Below are 22,034 nucleotides of genomic sequence, written 5' to 3'. Positions count from 1 at the left end.
ACCCCGGAAGGGCTGCTGGTGCCGCCGGTCCCGCTCGCCGCGGCCCGTCCCGTTCCCGCCATGGGGGTCCCGGCGTTCTTCCGCTGGCTCAGCCGCAAGTATCCCTCCATCATCGTCAGCTGCGTCGAGGAGAAGGTGAGCCGGCCGCCCGGCACGGCAGGACCCGCTGGCGGCCGCCCTGGAGCTCCGCGGGGCGGGCGCGGAGGATCGGCGCCGGTGGGGCCGCACTGGTGCGGCCCCCGGTGCTGAGTCCCCGCTGTGCCCCCGTGGGCTGCCCCGGGGCTTTTCCATGGCGGGTCGGTGGGTGGGGCTTTGTTTGGGCTTGCTCCGGGTGTTATTTAGGATTTGGGGAAGTTTGGGGTTTTGGAGTTTTTTCCGGACTTCTGATCCCGGTGGAAGCGGCCGCTGTGCGGGAGGAGTTATCCCAGCTCCTTGTTCAGTGCCGCTGGCGCGCGTGAGCTTTCTTGGAAGGAAGGGGCACGTGGAGGAAGTGGTGATGGAAGCAGGCAATCGGGCTTCTCCTTCGATTTCCCCTTCTCCAGGGGGTTCGCTGGTTCCCTCGGCTCTGCCTTTGTGCGGCTTCGGCCCGGAAAAGTAGGATTTGTGACGCTGGTTAAACTCGAGTAGGGAACAGTGGGGAGTGCTTTTTGCTGTTTCTTGAATGTTTTTCACAGTCTCTGCTTTTCCACAACTTTTTTTTTTTATTGGGAATTAGAAGCCGCGGCAAGCCTCGGAACTTGCTGGGAGCACGGGTGTAGCTGTCTGTCATGCTGCATCCAGGATTTACAACAAGCTTGTGCTTGTGCTCTTTAACCTTGAGCATCCTCAGTGGGTTTTGTCTCATTGCTGGTGTTTTCTGGTTCAGGATAAACATCTCTTGGGCAAACAGGGAGCTGATTATTCCAAAGACGTTCTCTAAAATCTGGCTCTCCGTGGCAGCAGCAGAAGGAGGTTTCAGTGAAGGCTCTGACACAGGATTCCACAGGTGCCTTTCCAGGCAGTATTACAGCTTAAATGATGTTTGTTTATGTGGTTTTTTGGGCTGGGTCCTTCAGGCACATCCCTGCAGCAATGGAGGACTGGGTGCTCTCCCTTCAGTGGCAGACTTTGAGTGGCTGCACTGTGGCAGATTTACTGTGCCCTGAGTGTGGCAAGTTTTCCTCCTCAGGGCAAATTCGAGCCTTTCTGAGGAGGCCGACTGAAGTTTTTGCTTCCCGAACTGCTTTTCCCATAGGCTTTTCCAAATAATTTGTGTTCTCTTTTACTGGATTTTACTGGCTGTGTTCTGCTCTTCCCTATCACTGGTTTGGAAAGTTCAGGGCATGTGCTGGGGCTTCTGCCCCTCTCCTCCTCCTCCTCCTCCCAAGGTGTGCTCATCTTGGGGAAACACCTGGAAAGGGATAAAATGTGGGAGCATGGTGGAGGAGATCAGGGAAAAGAGGGTGAGGTGGTGGAATTCTGTGTTGAGGCTGCACGTGTGCTCTGCCTGCGGCAGGATGTTCAGCTCTGTGCTTTTCCAGGATGTTTTTGTGTTTCAGGTTCAGGCAGTGAAGCACAGGTTTGGTTAAAATTGTAAGTTGCTGCAGTGGTTTTATTCCAGCTGTGATTTCAGGCCTGCTCAGAAAGGTGGGAAGTTTATTTCACCTATTGCTGTGAGAAGTGATTTTTTAATGGGGGATAATTAAGATCTAAGAATCTGTCTGGGAATTTTTGTAGGGAAGAAGGGGGATTGTGGGCTTAACAGTTTCCCTTAGTGCTGAGCTCCAGCAGCACTGGCTCTTCTGGTGTCTGCACCAAACTCCTGGATGTGATGTGTCCTGAGGCTCTGGGAACCCTCAGTTTAGGGGCTGTTCTGGATAACCCTTTAAGATCTGTCATTGATAAGCAGCCACAATTTAAACAGCAATTACATCTGTAACAGTTCCGGGCAGTTGTCTCTAAGAGCAGGTTTGCCTTTTTCAGTACACTTATAAATGTTCAGATTAATCTGTGTAATCAAAGCTGCTCTCACATTTAGGCAAGATAAAGGTTTGTATAGCCCTGGTTTTACTGACTGTGTGTCCCTTTTTTTGAGTCCTTAACAACCGAGCTTGTACCAGCCGAAGTTCTTTATTAAAATAAGTGGAAAGACACAACAAATTCCTTGAGTTGAATTTGCCATAAGTGAAGTGGCAGCTCCTGCTGTCCTCATCCATGTTGCCTTGTTCCAACTCAAGAGCGTGGTGCAGTTACAGCCAGGACAGCACATGGATAGCTATTCATTAGCATTTTTTAGTATTCAAATCTGGTCATAAATCTGAGAATGGACTTAGGACAGACAGCAAGGAGAAGCTGTAGTTTGTCGTACTGTTGATGAATTTAAGCTTCTCTCATGATGTAATCAGCTCCATGTGTGTTTTAGGGTTGCTGTAAATCTCTCTAATCAGAAATTTTGTATCTCCCTGCAGCTTGTTTCTTTGAAATATTGAAAAGTTGTTCCTTGTTCTCTTACCTTGCTAGATTAATCAGATTTAAGAAAAAGAAAAAAATCTTGAGCTGAGCAGGAAGAATGAGAGGAAGATCTTGAAGATAATAAAAAATCCAGGAGAGAATATTCTTAATCAAATTGATAGGAATTAATAAAGCTGCAGCTAAAGTATCATGTTTGAAGATCTGTTTTCAGTGGTTTCAGAAGAAGCCGTAGAAGAGAAGTGAACAGTTTAGCTGTATCACAAGAGATATTGCTGCCAGATACTTCAGCCTTCCTTCCACACGTCTGCTGCATGAGAACTCCAGTGGATTTGTGAAGGGGGACCCATTTTCACAGAGCTGGGATTCCTTCTCAAACCCATTTAGCTCAGGAGAGAGGGTGACTGGGGATCAAGGAGAATCCAGAGGGGTAGCCCAGAGAAAGGTATAAATGTTTGTACCACCACTTAGTTTCTGCTAACACCAAGTCATTTGAATGCGTGTGTGTGTGTGTCTGGAGAGCTCAGTAAAGGAGGCAAACAGTGCTTGGGGCTGGCATCTGTCAGGATAACGGTGCCAAACATAAATACAGAATCAAGACTTTAGAGCATTTATTTTTGGGGGTAAGAAGTCAGCCAGTCCTGCTGTTGCTTTAAGCAGGAAAATTGAAGAAAATTTGAATTGAAAATCCAACGTTGATGTCGTGATCTGTAAGTTTTGGGGTTTTTTCCTTCTGAATCCCCATCAGAGATGTGGGGAACTCATCCAGCAGGCAGTCTGGTGACAGAAGTTCAGGGAAGTGCTTGATGTTGGCTCAGCAGCAGCTGCTGAGCTCCATGTGATGGGAGACCCAATGGTATCCCGGTTTTCCCCCATCCTGGGCAATCCTGTGACCTTAGCCTTTACCTCAGAACATGCCATTAATTTTTAAACTTTGCTTTATGCCCAGCTGTTCAAGAGCGTGCTTTGGTCTACCTTTGGGTGTGTTATAACCCATTCCAGGCAGAATTCCTCTGAAAATCATAAGGCTTTCACTTGCTCAGCTCCTGTCTCTTCCATGCTCTTGGGGTTTGTGTTACGCCTGTGGCTGGTGGAAGGAGAATCAATGTTGATAATTGCCTTTTGACCAAACTAACCACAAAACCAAACCTCAAACCCAACAACAACAAAGGCCCAAACAAAACAAACCTGAAATTATGGTGAGGAAGCAAAAGTGACCATGGTTGTTGAGGATGTTGAAGAATCCACTGCTGGAGCAGTCTAGGAATGCAGGTGGCTCTAGGTGGTTTAGGATGAAGGAATAATATGAGATATGGGAGCTTCTCTTGTCAGCAGAAATGGATACTCTGCCATAACCCACCATCATGTTTTCTAGTTAAAAACAGCTATAGAAAGAAGTGCTGTTTAATAGTGAAAAGTGCATTTGCAGGTAATGTGGGTACTTATTGCTCTTTTTCTTCTGCTGCTGTTAAAACCAAAACAGACTTACATGAGTCTGTGCATTAATAGCTGCTGGTTGTTTGTGCTGAAATCCTTGTCCCCACTGCATCCCCAGGCCAAAGATTGCAATGGTGTCAAGGTCCCCATTGACACGAGCAAACCCAACCCCAACGAAGTGGAGTTCCACAACCTCTACTTGGACATGAATGGCATCATTCACCCCTGCACACACCCAGAGGACAAGTAAGGCTCTTTGGAGGTGTCATATCTCTCTTTACTGACAGCATTTCAGGTGTTAAATTGAATGCTCTATGTTTTAGGCCAGCGCCCAAAAATGAAGATGAGATGATGGTGGCGATTTTTGAGTATATCGACAGGATCTTTAACATTGTGAGACCAAGGAGACTCCTTTACATGGCCATTGATGGAGTGGTGAGTATTGACACATTGGGTTTCCAGCTGGAAAATCCTCATCTTCCCTCAGTACACAGAATCACTGAATGGTTTGTGCTGTAGGGGACCTTAAAGATCTGCTTTCACATGGGCAGAGACACCTTCCACTAGCACAGGTTGCTCCATCCAACCATCCATCAGTAAGTCTGATGAGAGATCAACTCTTTGTAATTACTTGTGACCTAAAGCAGCTCTCGGGACAGGAGGGTTTGTCCAGATGCAAAAAGTGACCCAAGCTCTGCTGTGCTCCTCCTAGGCTCCACGTGCCAAAATGAATCAACAGCGGTCCAGGAGATTCAGAGCCTCAAAGGAGGGCATGGAAGCTGCTGAGGAGAAGCAAAAAATCCGACAAGAAATTCTGGCCAAAGGTAGGGCAGTGGCCTTATCAATTTTTTTTCCATGAGAATCACCTTATTCGATCACCTCAGTAAGGTTTAGAGAAGGGCTGTGTGTGCATTGCTGGGAGAAGGGGAGAACAAGCTTAGGGAAAACTGGATCTGTGCTTTCCAAAGTTAAGAACTGAGACAAAACAAAATGTCATCTTTTCTTCTTCAGTCTCCTGCCTGAAATGAGTTTGTGCTGAGTGCTCTTAATTCCTTTCGAAAATAAATTGAACAGAAGAGCAGGGATAAATGCAGTGAGAAACAACCAAACCCCTTCTCGAAGGAAGTACACGTTTGTAGGGCTTGATGAAAGGAGGATTGAGGCTTAAAAGCAGGGATCAGATGGAAATACTCCTGCGCAGGGATAAATAAGCTGCCGGCAAGGGGAGTTACTTGACAGTGGAAACTCTAAATTCAGTGAGGAAATCAAATTCAGAGCAACTTTTAGGGTGGTGGTGACAACAGCTGGAGTGAGAGGGGAATGTGTTGCTGTTGTCTGGGCTTTGAAATCACCTTGCTGAGGTAACAGTGTTTGTAAATGTGGTAACACTTTGTAGTATGGATATAATGTAATAATTAGAGTTGGTTTGGTGTGGTTTTGTGGGAATTTTATTAAACAAACTGGTTTCAGTGAGCTAATTATTCCCGGGGGAGCTGTCTGGGATTTTCCATGCAAAAATGTTGGCAGTGGTCCATCTGGATGTAACTCTGCTCTCTGTTTCTGTGTCTCCAGGTGGCTTTCTGCCTCCAGAGGAGCTGAAGGAGAGGTTTGACAGCAACTGTATCACCCCGGTGAGTGGCCTGGCTCTATACCCAGCAATTGCCAAGGGCCGAATGTTGGTTTAATTCCTTTCCTTCCAACCCTCTGCAGGGAACTGAGTTTATGGACAATCTTGCTAAATGCCTTCGCTATTACGTTGCTGACCGCTTGAACAGTGACCCAGGCTGGAAGAACCTGACAGTGAGTTTCCTACTTTCACACTTGAGAAAGATGAAGGAGGTGTTTGGGCTGGGCTGGGATCCAATTGAAATGTAGAAATTTAACAGATTTGGCTTTTGGCCTGGCCATGAGCTGTTATTAACAGTGGGCCAACACGCATATCCTGCTGAGATTTCAGAGATCCATTCCGTGCTGATAACTCCACCTCCCAGCACCATTTGCTGTGATTTCATTGAAGGGCAGGGAGCAGGTTTGCTGCCAAAAGCCACAGTCTCACATAATGGGATGCAGGGCTTTAGGAATACTTTTTCTGCTTTTAGGGAAAGTGTGAAGATACATTGTATTTGTATCTTTTGCACTGTTTCTTTCTTGTAATTGCTCCATCAGCAGGCTGCATTTTCTCTGTTGCTCTAATGGCAGGTAGTGAAAATAACAGGTGTCAGCCTTCTTGCCTTTCTGGGCTTGGAGATTCTCCTCTGGTCTTGCCTTGGCCACTCCACTCCCCCAGTTCTGTCTGTGACAGCCCTGCTGCACACAAGGGGCAGTGCAGGCAGGAAATGCAGCTGCCTGTGCTATGTGCCACAAGTTGACTGTTCAAGTGCTCTAATTAGAGGACAGTTGGCTTTGCTTGATTCCCCCCATCAGATGGGAGTTTAATAAACACTAATTCTCATCAGGGTGAGGAGGGTGTGATGAGATCATGCCTCAGTGCATCAGTGAGCTGAATCTGGGAGTTCTCTTGTGCCCATTTCATTTCCTGATAATTTATCAGGACACATCAAATGTGACATGATCATTTCGGTGGAAATTGAATCAATGTCAGCTTCAGCCTGGAGCTGGTAGAGGAAGGTGAAAGTCTTTTCACTGCTCTTTGCTTGTAAATAATTTCATCTTCAATCACAATATTTTTGCTCAAGCCACAAATCAGAATTTCAAGTACTCATAAGTCAAATACTGTGTTCAGTGTATAAGTTACTGGGTTTTTTTCCTGTGGCAGCATTAATTGTTGCCATGATTTGAATGTTTTTCAGGTTATTTTGTCAGATGCCAGTGCTCCTGGTGAAGGGGAGCATAAAATCATGGATTACATCAGGAGACAAAGGGGTAAAGTTCCAATTAATGTGGACGTTTTGTTTTAAATTAAGATATGTTCAGTAATAACTTACATTGCATGACTTTGACAAAATGTAATTTTCTTTTGTGCAGCTCAACCAAACCATGACCCAAACACTCACCACTGTCTGTGTGGGGCTGATGGTGAGTGCTCTCTTACTTGTGGTTCCTGGGTAATCACATCAACATCTTGCTTGAGGCAGAATCCACTTTGCTTCCAAACTTTTTTATTTTTTTAAAACCCAGTACTTGATGATGTTTATCCCTAATCACATTTTATTCTTCTTCTTTACTTGGTAGCTGATCTGATCATGCTTGGCTTAGCTACACATGAACCAAACTTCACCATCATTAGGGAAGAGTTCAAACCAAACAAACCCAAGCCATGTGCTCTCTGTAACCAGATGGGGCATGAGGTTAAGGATTGCCAAGGTCTGCCCAGAGAGAAACAAGGAAAGGTAAGAATATTGCTATTTCTAGGGCTTTTTAATCTAGACTTAGTGGATAAAGGAGATTATGAAATCGTTCTTGCTGTTGGTTTTAGCTGGGGCATGGTGTAAACTGTTGCCGGGAATGCCTGGCTTTCCCCTTGGAGGTAAAAATACAAAAGTCTCATGCCAAACCTGATATCCACACTTGTGGTGTTTTGTTGTTTGGGGTTTTTCCCTCTGAATGAGAACAAATGATCAGTAGCTGAAGAGCTGTGCATAGCAGCAGAGTTCATGCTTGGCACAAGGGCTTGGGAGCATGTTTTTGGATCTCTCTCAACTCCTCTTGAAGCAAGCCTTGCAAGTGGTGCTGGAGAAGCTCTGGGATGCACTTGGATCTGATGTGCGTCTCCTCTGTTTCAGCATGATCAGTTTGCCGACACGTTGCCAATCTCGGAGCAAGAATTCATCTTCATCCGCCTCTGTGTCCTTCGAGAGGTGAGGTGCAGCAGCTGCTGCAGCTGCTGGCTGTAAATACCATTCAAACCCTGTGCAGTGTTCTCTGAGCTCCTTTTTCTTGTGTGTGTATGTTGCAGTACTTGGAGAGAGAACTCACCATGGCCAGCTTGCCTTTCAGTTTTGATTTTGAAAGGAGTGTTGATGACTGGGTCTTCATGTGCTTCTTTGTGGGGAATGACTTCCTACCTCATCTGCCATCTCTGGAGATCAGGTAGATGAGAATCTGTTTTCTTTTCCTGCAATAACAGCTCCTGTGCTTTTCACTACCAGGGGTCTCACCCTGTTGTTTGTGTTTAGGGAGGGAGCGATCGATCGCTTGGTTAACATCTATAAAAACGTGGTGCACAAAACTGGGGTGAGAGTTTTTCCTTTTCCTGTAAAAATATCTGGGTATTTGCCACAAAACGGGCTTGCTTTTCAACTCTGTTATTCTCTGACCTGCAGGGCTACCTGACTGAAAGTGGGTTTGTGAACCTGCAGCGGGTCCAGATGATCATGCTGGCTGTTGGGGAAGTTGAAGACAGTATTTTCAAAAAGAGGAAAGATGACGATGTAATTTTTTGTTGTTGTTGTTCTGACATTTTTGGAGTTTGGTTTTAATTGCTTACTGTTAGCCAGAGACACTCCTTTAAGAGAACAAGAAAAAGAAAAGAACCCAAAATTTGTATTTTCTTGGCTATAATCTCTGGTGAATTCTTCCAGGCTCAAAAAAGAATCTTGTGCTTCCACCTGAGTTTCTTTTCCTGAAAATGCCAGTTTGATGTTCAAATTTTCAGTTGGCCCAGGAATCACAGAATAAGAAGTATCTTTCCTTGAGTCTCTTTTCCTACTTCTAAGTCTCTAATGTCTCTGTCATTTTTTTGGGCAGCTCTGCAGTGCAGGCAAGGAGTCTGTGTGCTTTGACACTACTGTCACCCTCAAGTAAGGTTGCGGATAAATTTAGTGGATCATTTAAGTCATTATCAAAGTTTTGGGGCTTTGAGTACCCAGCTGGTTTTTTCCGCATAGATTTTCAGGGTAGAGTAGAAAATTCCATCCCATTTCTGTTGGATTTACAGACGCAAGAATTGACCCATGTCTTATTCAGAACATTCCCTAAAAACCTTGTGGTGTGGTCAGTTGAGGAGTACAGTGAAATCATTTGCCGAGGAATCTGTCTTTGCCTGACATTATTTCCCTTTGTTCTTCGTTTAGGATAACTTTAAAAGACGGCAAAAAGAAAAAAGGAAGAGATTGAAAGTAAGTGAATTCCTTACCCAATATTGAAACTAGCAAGAATTTAAATGTCTATTTTAGTTTTTGGAGGTTGGAACTGCAGGTGTAATCATGGTGTTTGCTGGCCTGTGTATAAACTATTTCAAAGTTTAAAAGATTTAAATTAGGTCGGATTTTTTTTTCTATTCCATATATTAAAAATGTCCCTTTGTGCATTCATTTCCCCATAATGGTAATCTGAAAATTGTGAGAGAGCATAATCCCAGTGCGCAGAAGATCACACAGCTCTTTCAGCAGCCTTATCTGTGTTTATCTTGCAGAGGGATCAGCCTTCCTTTATTCCTGGTGGCCAGTTTTCCCCTCAAGCCCTGGGAAATCGATCCAGCCCTCAGGCAATCTGTAACCCTCGGCAAGCTGCCTTTGAGATGAGGATGCATGACAGGCAGAACTCTGTGAGTAGATGTTCAGAGGCGTTTGTGCAGAGAAAGGAAAGAATCACAGCCTGTGTTAGTCCAGGCACCTTTTTCTCTGCCCCATCGAGTTTTTTTGAAAAGCTGACACCTCAAACATTGTTCTTCAAGGAAGTGGCTTTTAATAACTGATTTTTTTTAAGCCTGCTTGAATGAAATTGCCCTCTTTATTTCTGCTTGGAATGGTTCTTTTCCTTGGGGAAGGGAGAAACTTGGATGAAGTTTTGGGCAAGGTATTAGTGGGGGAAAACTGGAAGAAAGTGCTGTTAGAAGTCCTGTTAGCTTTAAATAACAATTATGACAAATATTTTCCTTTTGGGTATAAATCTTCATCCAAACACAATGAACAAATTAGAAGTTCTTTTCGTCACAGATGTGTGTTCTGTCTCTGAAGTCTAAATACAATGTGCTTTTTCAAGGTATAATTTCTGCTGCTCTTCCCTTTTAATCTCAAAACTTTTGCTCCTGAGTTACGCAAATTAGTTCCTTTATGGAACAGGATACATTTCTTTTAGGCTCTAATATTAAAATAGATAAATTTGAGAGGAGTTTAAGAGACCAGCTGTGAAGGACCTCAGAGTATTTTCTGGCAGTTCTGAGCTGGAAGCCCCTTTTTTCCACTGGTGCCGCAAAAGGAAGTTGTAACAGAAGCTGCAGTGGTGTTCCAAAATTGGAATATATCCAGAATGGCATTTTTGAATCAATTCATACTGTGTTGCTTATTGCATCCTTTTCTTTCCCAAAGCCTGTGACATCTTTGCCCCTGTGCATCAATGCCTGCCTTTTAACAGGGATGTGCTTTTCCCTTTTGCCCCTTGACTTAAAGGTTAAGAGTTGTGCAGCCTTTGCCTGGAGTTTTTTTAGAACTGAAGAGAAGGCCTGTGATTATCACAGAGCTGTTAATTTTAACTTGAATTTTAAAAGCCTAATAAATCCTCCTCTTCCTCCCCGCCTTCCCCTATTTATCTGTAATAATTCTGACCCTAGACAACTTCAGCATCTCCAAACACCAGCCTGACTCCTGATGGCAGCCCATCCCTGGGAGGAGGAATTAAGCGGAAATCTGAGGACAGTGACAGTGAACCTGAGCCAGAGGATAATATCAGGTGAAGCCATTTTTTGTAGCACTTTGTTAGCAAATTGCTGAGATAGATGCAGCCTAATTAATGCCATTTAGTTCAGTGCAGCGGTGCCTTCAGTTGCTTTTCTGTGATCTTTTTATCCAGTGGTAATTAATGTGGAGGGTGAGGATATCCAGTAAATTCCAGTGAGATGGGTGAGCTCTAGCTGTTCTAGCTAAGTATCCAGATTAGTATGCGTGAAGGTTTGCAGCCTCCAAACCACTGCTCCCTCTGAGACCGAGCTTGGCGAGACATTCCCTGATTATGTGAGCGGAATGCTGGTGTTCCTGGAATCTGGGAGCTGTTTAACCCACATGGCTTGCATGTATGCACCAAGGCAGCAGTATCCATCCTCACTTCCAGTACTCTCCTCTGTCTTTGGTTTGCAGCAGGCCCTGGTTTGTCTCTTGAGTTCTTGCATTGTCTCAGGAAGGCTAAGCCTGGGATGGTTGAGATAGGAATTTTCTGGGAATTAACCACCAGTGAGTCTGTCTTGATCAAGGGTTTCAGTGGAGCTCTTGCTGTTTGAGTTGAGGGTGAGGGCCCTTACAGCTGTTCCTGAAAAGTGCACCCACAGGGGTTCGTTTTCTGTGGAGTCAGGGCATGGGTGTATGTGGGAAAACACTTAGGGTTCTTTTCTTGTGGAGTTCTGGTCACTGTCATCACAATGTGTTTGTGACATTTGGCCCATCAGCTCTTCCAATATCACAGTTCTTGCTCTCATTCTTATTTGCTTTCCTGTGTGTCTGTATGTGAATGGACTGATTTTTTTTTTTTTTTTAATCTCAAGCAAGCAGAATTTTTATATAAAGTCATAAATTTTAAGGATAAATTATTCCGTCTGATTTCCATCTGAGTATTAGCAGAGCTGCTTAAAGAAGCTTGAACGGTAAGAATGAACTGTGGTGATTCACAAGCACCAGTGGTTCTGTCAGGGTTGGTGTTGCCAAGGAAAAGGATGTGCTACATTCCATCACAGTTTTTTAAGCTTTTGTAACTCAGAATATTTTTTCATGTCCTTTTCTGGGTGGAAATTAATTCTATACTTGCCATTGTAAATAAAAAGAACTGCATTGATACTGTAGATACGACCATGCTGTTTGTGAAATTATATTCTGTATTTAGAATGATTTTGAAACCAGAACAAATTGTTGCAGTTGGCTACAAATGGGTTTTATCTCACAGAAAGTTTTTTAAATTTATGCAAGTGTCTGTCTGCCAGGCAGCTCAGAGCCTGCAGATGTTCTTTACTCCATCCCTCAAGCGTTCAGTCTCAGGAGCTCTGTCCTTGCTCACCTGTTTTCTCGAAGTCTTGAAAGCATCTCTTGTCTTCTCTGCCTGCTCGTCAGTGTGAATCATCTTGGAAGGATTTAGGAAGTGTCCCGAGCAAGTGTCTCAAAGCAGAAGCAAGGGAAGATCCTCTTTGCAGAGCCAAAGGGATGTGTGTTCTGTGAGGAAGCATAAATGGATCATGGCTCTCTCCTAAAGTTCCATACACAGGATTTTGAGCTCTGAGAGAGTCTGACCGGTGTCAGCTTGAGGTGACCTCTTGGAGTGGTTTGGAATAAAATTCTGTGTAAGAAAACAAATCATTATTAAGGGATTATTTGATTTAATCAGTTTGGTTCTTTGCTGACATGATACAGCAGAGCTGAAGGGTGTAGCTGCCTATGTGTGAAAGAAGAACCAGTGTTTGTTTTCCCTGCCCAATCTGTGGGCAGACATGAGGGGGAGCTGTGTGAAGGAAGGATGAACTGTGGCTGAGGTGGCTCCTGTGATCCCAGTGTCGATCTCCGACCTGAGAGACTGAAAATCCTGGGTGAAAAGGGATCTCATCTGATGTGAGGCAGCAAGCACAGGATGCTGAGCTGCAGAACTGCCCCTGGTAATCACAGCTTGTGTGAACAGCAGCAGAACACAGAAACTGTTATGCATTTGCTTGCCCTTATATTTGGGGTAGCAGGAAAACTGTCAGTTCTGCCAACAGTCACATTTTATTCTGTTGCTTCTGACCATCACTTCTGCTTTCATTTAAACTGCATAGAAGTGGCAACTGAAGTAGCAAGTGGCTTTGCCTTGCACCACAGTTCAGACCTGCAGATGTGCATCTGTTAAGGTGCTCATCCATGTTAACATGTTTTACCCATGCCTGGTTGTGTTGCAGGTTGTGGGAAGCTGGTTGGAAGCAGCGCTACTATAAAAACAAATTTGATGTGGATGCCTCGGATGAGAAATTCCGTCGCAAGGTTGTGCAGTCCTATGTGGAAGGGCTTTGCTGGGTTCTCAGATATTATTATCAGGTACCCCAACGTTTCTTGTCTGAATTTGTTTCAGTCTGTTGGTCGTTTTGGAAAAGCTGTGGGGTTTTTTTGAAGGTGTAAAATAAACGTGTGCTCATGCTGTTTGACACTGGGGTTTCGAATCCAGTTTCGCCATCCCTGGAGCTGCTGAAGGAATAACTGGACGTGGCACTCAGTGCTGTGATCTGGTTGACAGGGTGGTAATTGGTCACAGGTTGGACTCTCATCTCAGAGGTCTTTTCCAGTCTCAATGATTCGGGGATTCTGCTTCTCACATCCAGTAGCAGCACTTGCTGGTGCAGCAAGAACCACTGCTATTTTCCTTTTCCCACAAATAATGACATTGCAGGTGACTAAATGAGAGAACAAAGGACAAAGCCTGTGAAATGCCAGTAAGAATTTGCAAGGGACAGAGTTGTCAGTCTCCTCCGTAGATTGTAATGCTGCTCCATGAAGTGTGTTGTGTTTGAAGTAATCCGTATCCGATTTAAATCTTCTGATAATTGAGATGTCAGATTGGCAAGAGATTAGTGGGCCATGGTGGGGTTTGTTGTACTGATGGTTAATAAGGAGCTCCGTGCCCTGAAGGCAAAGTCAGTTAGACTGGCTGTGTAACCTGGGAGCACAATGTGCTCCAGCCCATGGAGTTTGTCTGTCTCAGCAGGAATTTGGAGCTTCCACACAGGGCTGTGTTCTTAAAACTTCATATTTTTCCTCAGTGGCTGCCAGCTGTCCAGCTGGGAGCACAGGCAGGACAGATACCTCACGTGCTTACAAAATGCAGATTCCAATAGGTTTTTTCACTCCCCTCTTGGAATAAAATGGGAATGTGTCCCCTTCCCTCCTGCCCTAACCATTCCTGAAGCTTGGGCTCTGGCTCATGTGCTGTGAGGGATGAAAATCATCAAGTTTAAGGTTTGTACATTCTGGTGCAGCTGGTCTGCCGGAAAGCTGAATTCTCCACATCCTTGTGTGCGTGATCTGCTTTTGCAGAGGACAGATGTTATCTGGATGCCTTTATAGGTGGGAATTCCCAGGATCCTGGGCACAAGGAAACCATGGGTTTTTTCACCATGCCAGAGTATTTTCCCACAACTCTCTATGTGCCTGTCTGCCTCCAGGGGTGGAAATGAGCCTTCAGGTGAGCTGTAGGTAAAAGTGTCCCCTTCAGTGGTACAAGAGCACAAAAACATTCCAGTCTGTTGTATGGGGATGGAGCAGCTGGAAAATCACTCCCTGCTCATATGGAAATGCAGTTAGGAAGCTGTTGGGCTGGGGGAACTTCAAGGTAGGTTTGCTTGAGGATCTTCGACTTTTTTTCTTTTCACCATAATAAAAACTGACTCAAATAACTACTACTGGCTGTCTATAAAACTTGTGCCAGAATACATTACATGGCTTTCTATTCCTACAGAAAGCAAATAATGCAGGGCATGTTGCACTAGGAGGAACATCTGTTTGGAGAGGGGGGAAAAAGGGGGAAGAAAAAGAAAAAATAATGAAAGCAATCCACCTGGCTTTTGAAACATTCTGAGTCTGTCTGAAGGACTGCAGCGAATAATTATAGGTGCTGCAATTTTGTACCAAAAATATCACTGGAGGAGCCTCGTTGACATTTAATTGTTCAGAACTGGAAGTCAAAACAGTAGTGGGCTTTTGTTTCAAGTGGTGCTGCTAAGAAAAATAGCTGAGGAGGTGAAAGCTTGACTTAGACCCTCTGGAGCCACGTTTCCTTTACAAGGTGCACGGTGTTCTGGTGTGTTTTGAGTTTGCTTGATTCTCTCCTTTCTGAGGACACGTTTTGTGTTCCCTGCTTCTCAAGGCAGGAGAAAGGGGGGAAGAGCAAAGTGCTACTCCAAGTGTCCAGTAGTGCTGGTACTGGAGAGAGAAGCACTAGTGAAAACCAGAATGCATCTCAGCATATCTGCAGCAAATACTGTTCACATTTGCACACCCAATAGGGCATGCTGGGGGTCTCTGCTCCCACACCTCCCCACGTTAGCAGTGGGATTTTGCTGTGGAAAACAGGAGTGTGAACTGCTCTCTGCCATGTTGTCATGTTTGGTGACTGGGCTGCATGATTTCCATTTGCTGATATGTCTGATTTTGTTTCTCTCACCTCCCCTGCCCCAGGGCTGTGCATCCTGGAATTGGTATTACCCTTTCCACTACGCACCCTTTGCCTCGGACTTCGAGGGCATTGCAGACATGCCTTCAGACTTTGAGAGGGGCTCCAAACCGGTAGGGCTCCTGATGTATCCATTCATTCACTGCTGATTTGCCCTCTCATTCTGAGTGTCCCACACCTGCTTGTCTGCCTTCAACAGTTCAAGCCTCTTGAACAGCTGATGGGGGTGTTCCCGGCTGCCAGTGGAAACTTCCTGCCGCCAACATGGAGGAAACTCATGACAGACCCGGTGAGAACCCCTCTTGTATTCCTGGCTGGAAGCTCAGGTCGTGTTACAGTGGTGTGAACAGGACCTGCTGCTTCTCACTTCAGGCAGAGAAATGCTGCAAACCAGGAGGGAAAGGTTTTGGTAGATTGCAATGGTTCTTCAAAATCCTTAAAAATTATTTATTGGAATTCAGATGACATTTCCCATCTCTCTTACATGTCAGATGGTTTCATTTCTTACAGGAATCTTCCAAAACTTAGTTGGGGAGCAGATAACATATCTTAATTAGCTCTCCTCCTTATCCTAATTTTTCTCTCCTCCTTAATTTCTTATTTTAAATCTCTGAGTAATGGAAGTGCACATCTTCACTTTGGGCTTAAATGGCTTTTAATGAAAGCTGTTTCTGTTATCAAAGATCTTTGTGTTTGGCACCACGTGACATTCTGAACCCATGTCAGAGTTGGCTTTAAGGGTGATTTTTGTTTTCTCAATTCCAGGAATCAAGCATCATTGACTTCTACCCCGAAGATTTTGCTATTGATTTGAATGGGAAGAAGTATGCTTGGCAAGGTGAAAGTTCAACTTTGTGGTTTTTTTATTTTTAATGTTTAGACATTAGTCTTAAAAACCTGTAAAAACAGGAAGAAATTGGAAAATTATCTTAGTGAGAAATCACTGCACCGAGTCACAAAGGTAACTTGTGTTACTTGTTGTGGGAACAAGTATATTGCAGCAAGTGTATTTTTGAAAAGAAATTAGTATGAAGAGCAAATTATGGTTCAGTAACTGGTTTTGGATTGGCAGTGATTATTGGTAATTTCAGCAGTCATTCTAGATTTGTTCATTTGTCCTGAACTAGATTAATCATTCTTCTGTTTTTATCAGCCTCAGTGTGTAATTGTCTTTTGTCTGCTTTGCATTTAATTAATGGATCTTGTTCTGCTCAATCACTAACTCATTAGTACAGTGCCAGAAATACTTTGGGGAATATAGAAATATTTTGGAGCACACAAAGAATGGAAAAAGAGCTACTGCATTTATGCAGCTTTTCCTTTCTTTAGAGAATATTAATTTCCAAAGTCTGCCAGATTCTGTGGCTGGGTGTAATTTACACTGCAGGTAAAGCTTTAGGTTTCAGTTTCATTGCAACAGGTTTTGTTTTAATAGATCCACAGGAAGATCTGACTTCTGAAGCAAAAGTGTGATTCCTTCATAATCACACTACTCTAGCTGTTTCTTGGCTAAGGAATCTTACTAGAACTTGTCATGCTAGTGTCTCTTTTTGGGGATATTCTGGGTGTTTTCAACATGTGTGAGGAAATGCTGGTTTGGTTTTGCCAGGTGTGGCATTGTTGCCCTTTGTGGATGAGCGACGCCTCAGAGCTGCCCTGGAGGAAGTGTACCCTGACCTCACTCCGGAAGAGAGTAAGAGTTGGGGTGTTGAGCTTAAGAGTTGGGGTATTTTGCTGCTACCTATGAAATTCACTGTAAATGAACAGGGTGTCCTTGATGTTTGGTTGGGTTGAGTTTATGACAGACTCTTCCTCAGGGGTGCTGCTGGTAATCAAAGTGATCCTCAGTGGATTTGCTTTGTAACACTTGTTCAGCTTATAAAGGCCAGTGTTTATTTCTCTGTTGTACTGAAATAACATCTGGTTTTTGTGGGTAAACTGTGGAGGTGTGTGGGGCTTGGGGTTGGTTTTTTATCAATTCTGTCTGTATCTGCAATGTTACTCTATTTTAAGTTCAACATTCCTCCACTGAACACAAAATACCCATAATTTTTACTGCCTACCAGCTGTCCTTGGACAGACATTGGGCAGACATTGTCTTTCCTATGTTCTCAGGGAATGTTCAAAGCTTTCTCCTAAATCACAGTGAAACCTGGCTTTTGTGGAGGTGTCACCAGGAAAACATTGGTGGTTTGCTGTGTTCCTTCCTTCCCTCTTTCCTCTGAACTCTTGCCCCATTCCCATCATTTCTCCAGGCAGGAGGAACAGCCTTGGTGGTGATGTTCTCTTTGTGGGAAAGCACCATCCACTCTGTGACTTCATTGTGGAGCAGTACAAGACCAAGAACACAGAGGTAGGTTGCACTTGTTTTTTGAAATCAGTAGAAATGGTGAGATGGGAGGTCTGAAGTGCTGCAGCTGAAAGCTCCTTCCTCCACAGGCAGTGGACATCCCGCCAGAGCTGTGCCATGGCATCCAGGGAAAGCTCACCCTGAACGACAGTGCTGTCCTCCCAGATCAGTGAGTGTGGCCTTTAGGGTGGGTTCTTGCTGCTAAAGGACCTCTCCTGCACTTATGGCAGCAGAAATGTTTTTGTGCCCACAAGGAGTAAATTAAACCTCCTGACACGTCTGTAGGTCTGAGGGTTCAGAGCAGGCCTGTTTTACCTCCAGCACGGGGAAAATCCCCAGCAAGTGAAATTTGCATTCTATGGTCCCATTTTTTACATTTCTCAACTTGGCTTTTAAAGCAGCCTGAGGTATCTTTAAAACACTATTGCATTTGTTTATTTGATGAGGAATCTTTCTTTTTTTTTGTCACTTCACCTGTGGAAGGCTGATTTTTATGTGTTTAGTTATTGTTTTATGAGGTAAACAAGGTGTGGGTAGTAAAAATGGTAGTGTTCAGTGGCCTTGTTCAGTAGGGTCATGTTTTGGCTTCTCTGCTTTTGTGTGGATGTTAGTGTGGGCTGATGTGACTTCCCATTAGCGCACATTGCCTAAAAACCCCAAAATTCTGCATTTTATATGCTACTCTGCATTACATCAGAGGAAAATCCAGGTAGTGATAGCTTAGATTATTTTGGCTTTGTCCATTTAGTCTGCAGCACTAAAATCCAGGGGCTATTCCCAGCTACACATACCAAGAATACTCATATTTTTAGCTTTCTAGAGAATGCGTCCAGTTTGAGGAATGATCAGTGTAATCTTCACCTTGTAGGACACACACTCATTTCTCTGTCTGTGCTCAGAGATACAGGTGTTCAGTGCATCGTTTGCACTAAGTGCACAAACACTGGCTTGGTGTGACATAAAATGTACCCCAGATCACTCTAATAGATATTTCTTCATTCTTGTCATGGTTGTGAAGAATATCACCAAGTCAAAGTTGTTCTTGGAGGGAACAAGAAACCTTTTCTGGCCTTGCCTTCCCTAGACAGACCCTAGAGAATCCCCACAGATCAGCTGCAAAACAAGTGGCATTAAGAAATAGGGATTCACTCACTCCAGTGCTTATAGAAGTACTTGGTTTAGGGAAAAGGCAAGTTAACTTTGAAATAAATGTTTTGCAGGCTTAGTTGGCAGAGCAGCAGATGGTGAGAAATGTGTTGCATGGTGTTTTGACAGAGGTTTTTCTCTTCACCAGGGTGGTGCAGTCTCCTGTTCCCATGCTTCGGGATCTGACACAGAACTCTGCAGTCAGGTCAGTAAACTCAGGGCTTTCATGCAAGGGCATGCAACGTGCAGCACTCAAAACACTGAAGATTACTTGTCATATGTGTAATTTTTGTCTCCAGAGAGGCACAGCTTGGTTCAACCAGAACAACTGTGCAGAGCAGTAAGAAATGCTGAGTTATGCTTTGTCAGGACACTGCAGGAAGGATATCCTAAATAGGGATGTAGTTCCTATGATTGATGAGTTAAAGGAAGGGTTTGACTTTTCCATCTGCCACTGTCAGGAGGTTGGAATTGTTCTGTGCTTCCCCCCTTTTCTCTGTCACAAGAATTTTTCCTCCTGTCCTTGGAGGTGGCATGAGCAGTCAGGGTGCTGCTCCTCAGGCTGTGTCACTCAGGCTGAATTTTCCAGGGAACCATTATTCTCTTTCCTTGTAGCCTCATTCTTTCTTGATCCTGGAAAACATGAATTCCAGCTGGAAGAGTGAGATTCTTCTCATCTGTTTGCTTTTAGCTTTCTTGGTAATAAAGCAGTGATTACTGTTTCACTTTGTCTCCATTATCCAAAGAACCTAATCCTCAAATACTTTCTTCTAGCATCTCATTCAAAGATCCACAGTTTGCTGAAGACTTTGTTTTCAAGGCTACAGTCTTACCTGGGGCAAAGTAAGTGTCAGCTGCCAGCTTTCAAATCATTCAATTCTGATATATTTGTCTGAGTATTTGCTCTGATAAGAACTTATGGAACTGTCCTTATTGTTAAGGAAACCTGCTCCAGTTCTGAAGCCAGGGGACTGGGAAAAAACCCACAGTGATGGCAGGCCTTGGAGACCACAGCTTGGCTTTAACAGGGACAGGAAACCAGTGCATTTGGATCAGTCAGCATTCAGAACCTTGGGGTAAGGCTGTGGGGTTACTGCTGCCTTGCTGGGATGACTGCCCTCCTTTTCCCTTTTTATATTTAAAAAAAAAAAAAAAAAGAAAGTTATGGGCATTGGCACCAAGCTTAGGTGCTGATTTTCCATGTTGGAAACCTCAGTTTGTGATATTTAAATTCAGTATTACTGAAAACTGAACATTACAGCAATTTTGCAGTAAAGCCTTATTTGCTTTTTGCTAGATAGTCCTAGATAGTTCTAAGTCACTGTCCTGTTTGGGGTTTTTTAAAACTCGTTTGGTGGATGCTTGCTTGTAGTAAAGAGGGTACAATGAGAATATTGTGCACAAATGATAATTAAGACTGCTAATGAAGACAGGAATGTCTTTTAAACTTTCATAAACAAAGAAGCTTTAAAAATTAAATGAGTTTCCATATTGGGGAGTGCAAGGAGCCGTGCATTTGTCAGAGCCATAGAAGGGAGTGTTTTAAAGGAGACTGGCAAATAAAGTTGGACTCTGGATTGTCTCCTTAGGAAGAGAAAATACCTTCTTCACCTTATGGCTCTGTAGGAGCTGCAAGAAGGAAAAGCACCCCCTTCTAGGAGGAAAAGCAGGACCGTCCTGGGGCTGCACTTGAGGGCCCTCTTGCATGTCACAGTCACAATGAAAAGCACAGCTGTGCCATTGGAAACCTGAGCATTTCCCTGGGAGTAACTCCCCAGGCCCGTGTGTGTGTCGGGTTGTGCCTGGGCGCTGATCCTCCAGTGCATCTCTGGCCCAGCGGAGAGATCCCAGCATGGGATGGGCTGGGAGGCAGCTGTGCTGGGAGATGGAGTTCGCCACAGCATCCTCACCTGTTCCCTTGCCATTTCTTCCTGTAACAGGCACACGATGCCAAGGGACAGGGGCATGCCAGGGATGTACCCCAACGCTGTGCCGCTTGGAGCCTACGGCAGCCCCTACGCCAGGCCTCTCATGGGTGGCCAGCAGCAAATCCCCAAACTGCTGTCAAGTAAGTGTCCTCTGCTTCCTGCTTCTCACAGCTGGGTTGGTCAAAACATCATCTCTCTTTATCTATTTCACTCGCTTATCTGTGCTAAAATATGACCTGCAAAGAAGAATGTGGAGAGTGGAAAGGCAGAACTACCAGACAGGCATCGCAATTTCAAATTGATCTCCAGAAAGAGAATATCTGCATAGTTTTGGGGAGGTTTTTGGGAGCCCAGCAGTCTCTGTGCTGCTGTTCCTGCTAAGTCCTTGTGTGGGGTGGGAAACGCTCCAAAGTACTCTGCTTGTCCCATGTCCCTCGAGCCAATCCTGCCAATGAAGCACTTCCTAAGCTCTCGTCCTTGTGGCACCCGAGCCCCTTGTGCTGAACAGGCAGCACTCGGCAGGGAAATACCCCCAGTGCCATAGACTGGTTCAAACTGAGGAGGCTTGGAGCCACTGCTAGGGGAGAAATTCCAGTCCATCATTTGGTGGCCTTGGAAAACTGTCTGGTGGTTTTTCTTGGCGCGGGCCTCCCTCCCCCTTGGAGTGCCGCTGCCGTCCCCAGTTGCTGTTCTGCAGGTGTGCCCTGCAAACCTTGGAACAATTGGTTGGGCTTTTATTCCCTCCTCCCTGTGCTGCTTTTTCCACGAGGCAGAGGTTGTTGTGCTCCTGTTGTGTGGGGCAGCAGGGAGATGAGCCAGGTGGAGGTGTCTTGTGGAGACTCCTTCACCATGCAGGGTTGTGCACCAGCTGTGCTCTGTGGAGCCACTTCCTGGCACTCTGCTTTTGTGGGGCACTGCAGTGCTGCATGCTGCAAGCGTGTTTTCTGGCACTTCACTGGATTGTATTCCTCCTCCTCTTCTGCCTAGACTTTGAGCTGCCCTAGGAGATTAGTTCTAAACTCTAATTAAGTTCTCATTTGCACGGACTACGGTGTGGAGTCTTTGCAACTGATTACGGCAGCGGCAGCGTTTGACTTAAGAGTTTGGGGATTGTTTCTTTCAGTGCCTTGTTAGTTGGGGCCTGAGGACAGCTCATGTCCCTCAGGAGGATGGATCAAACAGCCTGAGGGCTGTGTTCCTCCCTAGAACTATTCCCAAAACCCATCCTGCTGCCTGGCTGGAGGGTCAGGCCCCAGCCCAGCTCACCTGGAACTGTCAATGCTGAGTGAACCACGTGTGCCTCAACTCCTACCAGGTAGAGATAAACTTGCTTAAACCCTTGTTAGAAGAACACCTCCAGGTGTCACAACCCCAGATTTCTGCTGGGTTCAGCCTTTTGGATGTTCACCTGCCTGAAGATCATAGCACATCCTGCATTATGGATTGTTTGGATCCAGTGCTGAGCAGATCTGTGAGGATGAGAAGTGTCAGCAGCTCCCCAAACCCTACTGCAGTGAGGCTCTTGCTGAGGGGGTGCAGTCAGCCTGCACAGTGTGGTTGGGAATTCATGAGCACTTGGGCCAATGCCCCCCAACAGCCTTCTGCCTGGAGTCCCCAGAGATGTTCCTAGGTCTGGCAGCACAACCATCTTC

The 22,034-nt window shown here is 44.9% G+C and overlaps 1 protein-coding gene across 1 annotated transcript in view; it reads left to right on the top strand.

The window, feature by feature from the left end:
* XRN2 (5'-3' exoribonuclease 2) overlaps nucleotides 1-22,034 on the top strand; it is a 32,789-nt gene continuing 10,755 nt past the window's right edge. Inside the window, exons 1-27 of the mRNA XM_066177999.1 lie at nucleotides 1-135; nucleotides 4,004-4,131; nucleotides 4,209-4,320; nucleotides 4,598-4,709; nucleotides 5,458-5,516; nucleotides 5,596-5,685; nucleotides 6,696-6,768; nucleotides 6,871-6,921; nucleotides 7,078-7,235; nucleotides 7,629-7,703; nucleotides 7,802-7,935; nucleotides 8,022-8,079; nucleotides 8,169-8,276; nucleotides 8,919-8,963; nucleotides 9,260-9,391; nucleotides 10,397-10,515; nucleotides 12,695-12,830; nucleotides 14,964-15,071; nucleotides 15,158-15,247; nucleotides 15,724-15,796; nucleotides 16,568-16,651; nucleotides 17,214-17,311; nucleotides 17,398-17,477; nucleotides 18,603-18,659; nucleotides 19,229-19,297; nucleotides 19,396-19,530; nucleotides 20,395-20,522. Coding sequence (XP_066034096.1) covers nucleotides 61-135; nucleotides 4,004-4,131; nucleotides 4,209-4,320; nucleotides 4,598-4,709; nucleotides 5,458-5,516; nucleotides 5,596-5,685; nucleotides 6,696-6,768; nucleotides 6,871-6,921; nucleotides 7,078-7,235; nucleotides 7,629-7,703; nucleotides 7,802-7,935; nucleotides 8,022-8,079; nucleotides 8,169-8,276; nucleotides 8,919-8,963; nucleotides 9,260-9,391; nucleotides 10,397-10,515; nucleotides 12,695-12,830; nucleotides 14,964-15,071; nucleotides 15,158-15,247; nucleotides 15,724-15,796; nucleotides 16,568-16,651; nucleotides 17,214-17,311; nucleotides 17,398-17,477; nucleotides 18,603-18,659; nucleotides 19,229-19,297; nucleotides 19,396-19,530; nucleotides 20,395-20,522 — 2,587 coding nt within the window. The 5' untranslated portion in view covers nucleotides 1-60. The remainder of the gene's footprint in view (nucleotides 136-4,003; nucleotides 4,132-4,208; nucleotides 4,321-4,597; nucleotides 4,710-5,457; nucleotides 5,517-5,595; nucleotides 5,686-6,695; nucleotides 6,769-6,870; nucleotides 6,922-7,077; nucleotides 7,236-7,628; nucleotides 7,704-7,801; nucleotides 7,936-8,021; nucleotides 8,080-8,168; nucleotides 8,277-8,918; nucleotides 8,964-9,259; nucleotides 9,392-10,396; nucleotides 10,516-12,694; nucleotides 12,831-14,963; nucleotides 15,072-15,157; nucleotides 15,248-15,723; nucleotides 15,797-16,567; nucleotides 16,652-17,213; nucleotides 17,312-17,397; nucleotides 17,478-18,602; nucleotides 18,660-19,228; nucleotides 19,298-19,395; nucleotides 19,531-20,394; nucleotides 20,523-22,034) is intronic.

The sequence above is a fragment of the Chamaea fasciata genome, unplaced genomic scaffold, assembly GCF_029207755.1.
Source record: "Chamaea fasciata isolate MVZ Bird 193981 ecotype frontalis unplaced genomic scaffold, bChaFas1.0.hap1 SCAF_3, whole genome shotgun sequence".
Lineage (NCBI taxonomy): Eukaryota > Metazoa > Chordata > Aves > Passeriformes > Sylviidae > Chamaea > Chamaea fasciata.
Note: the sequence above shows the minus strand (reverse complement) of the source record. Positions and strands in the feature narration are given on the sequence as shown.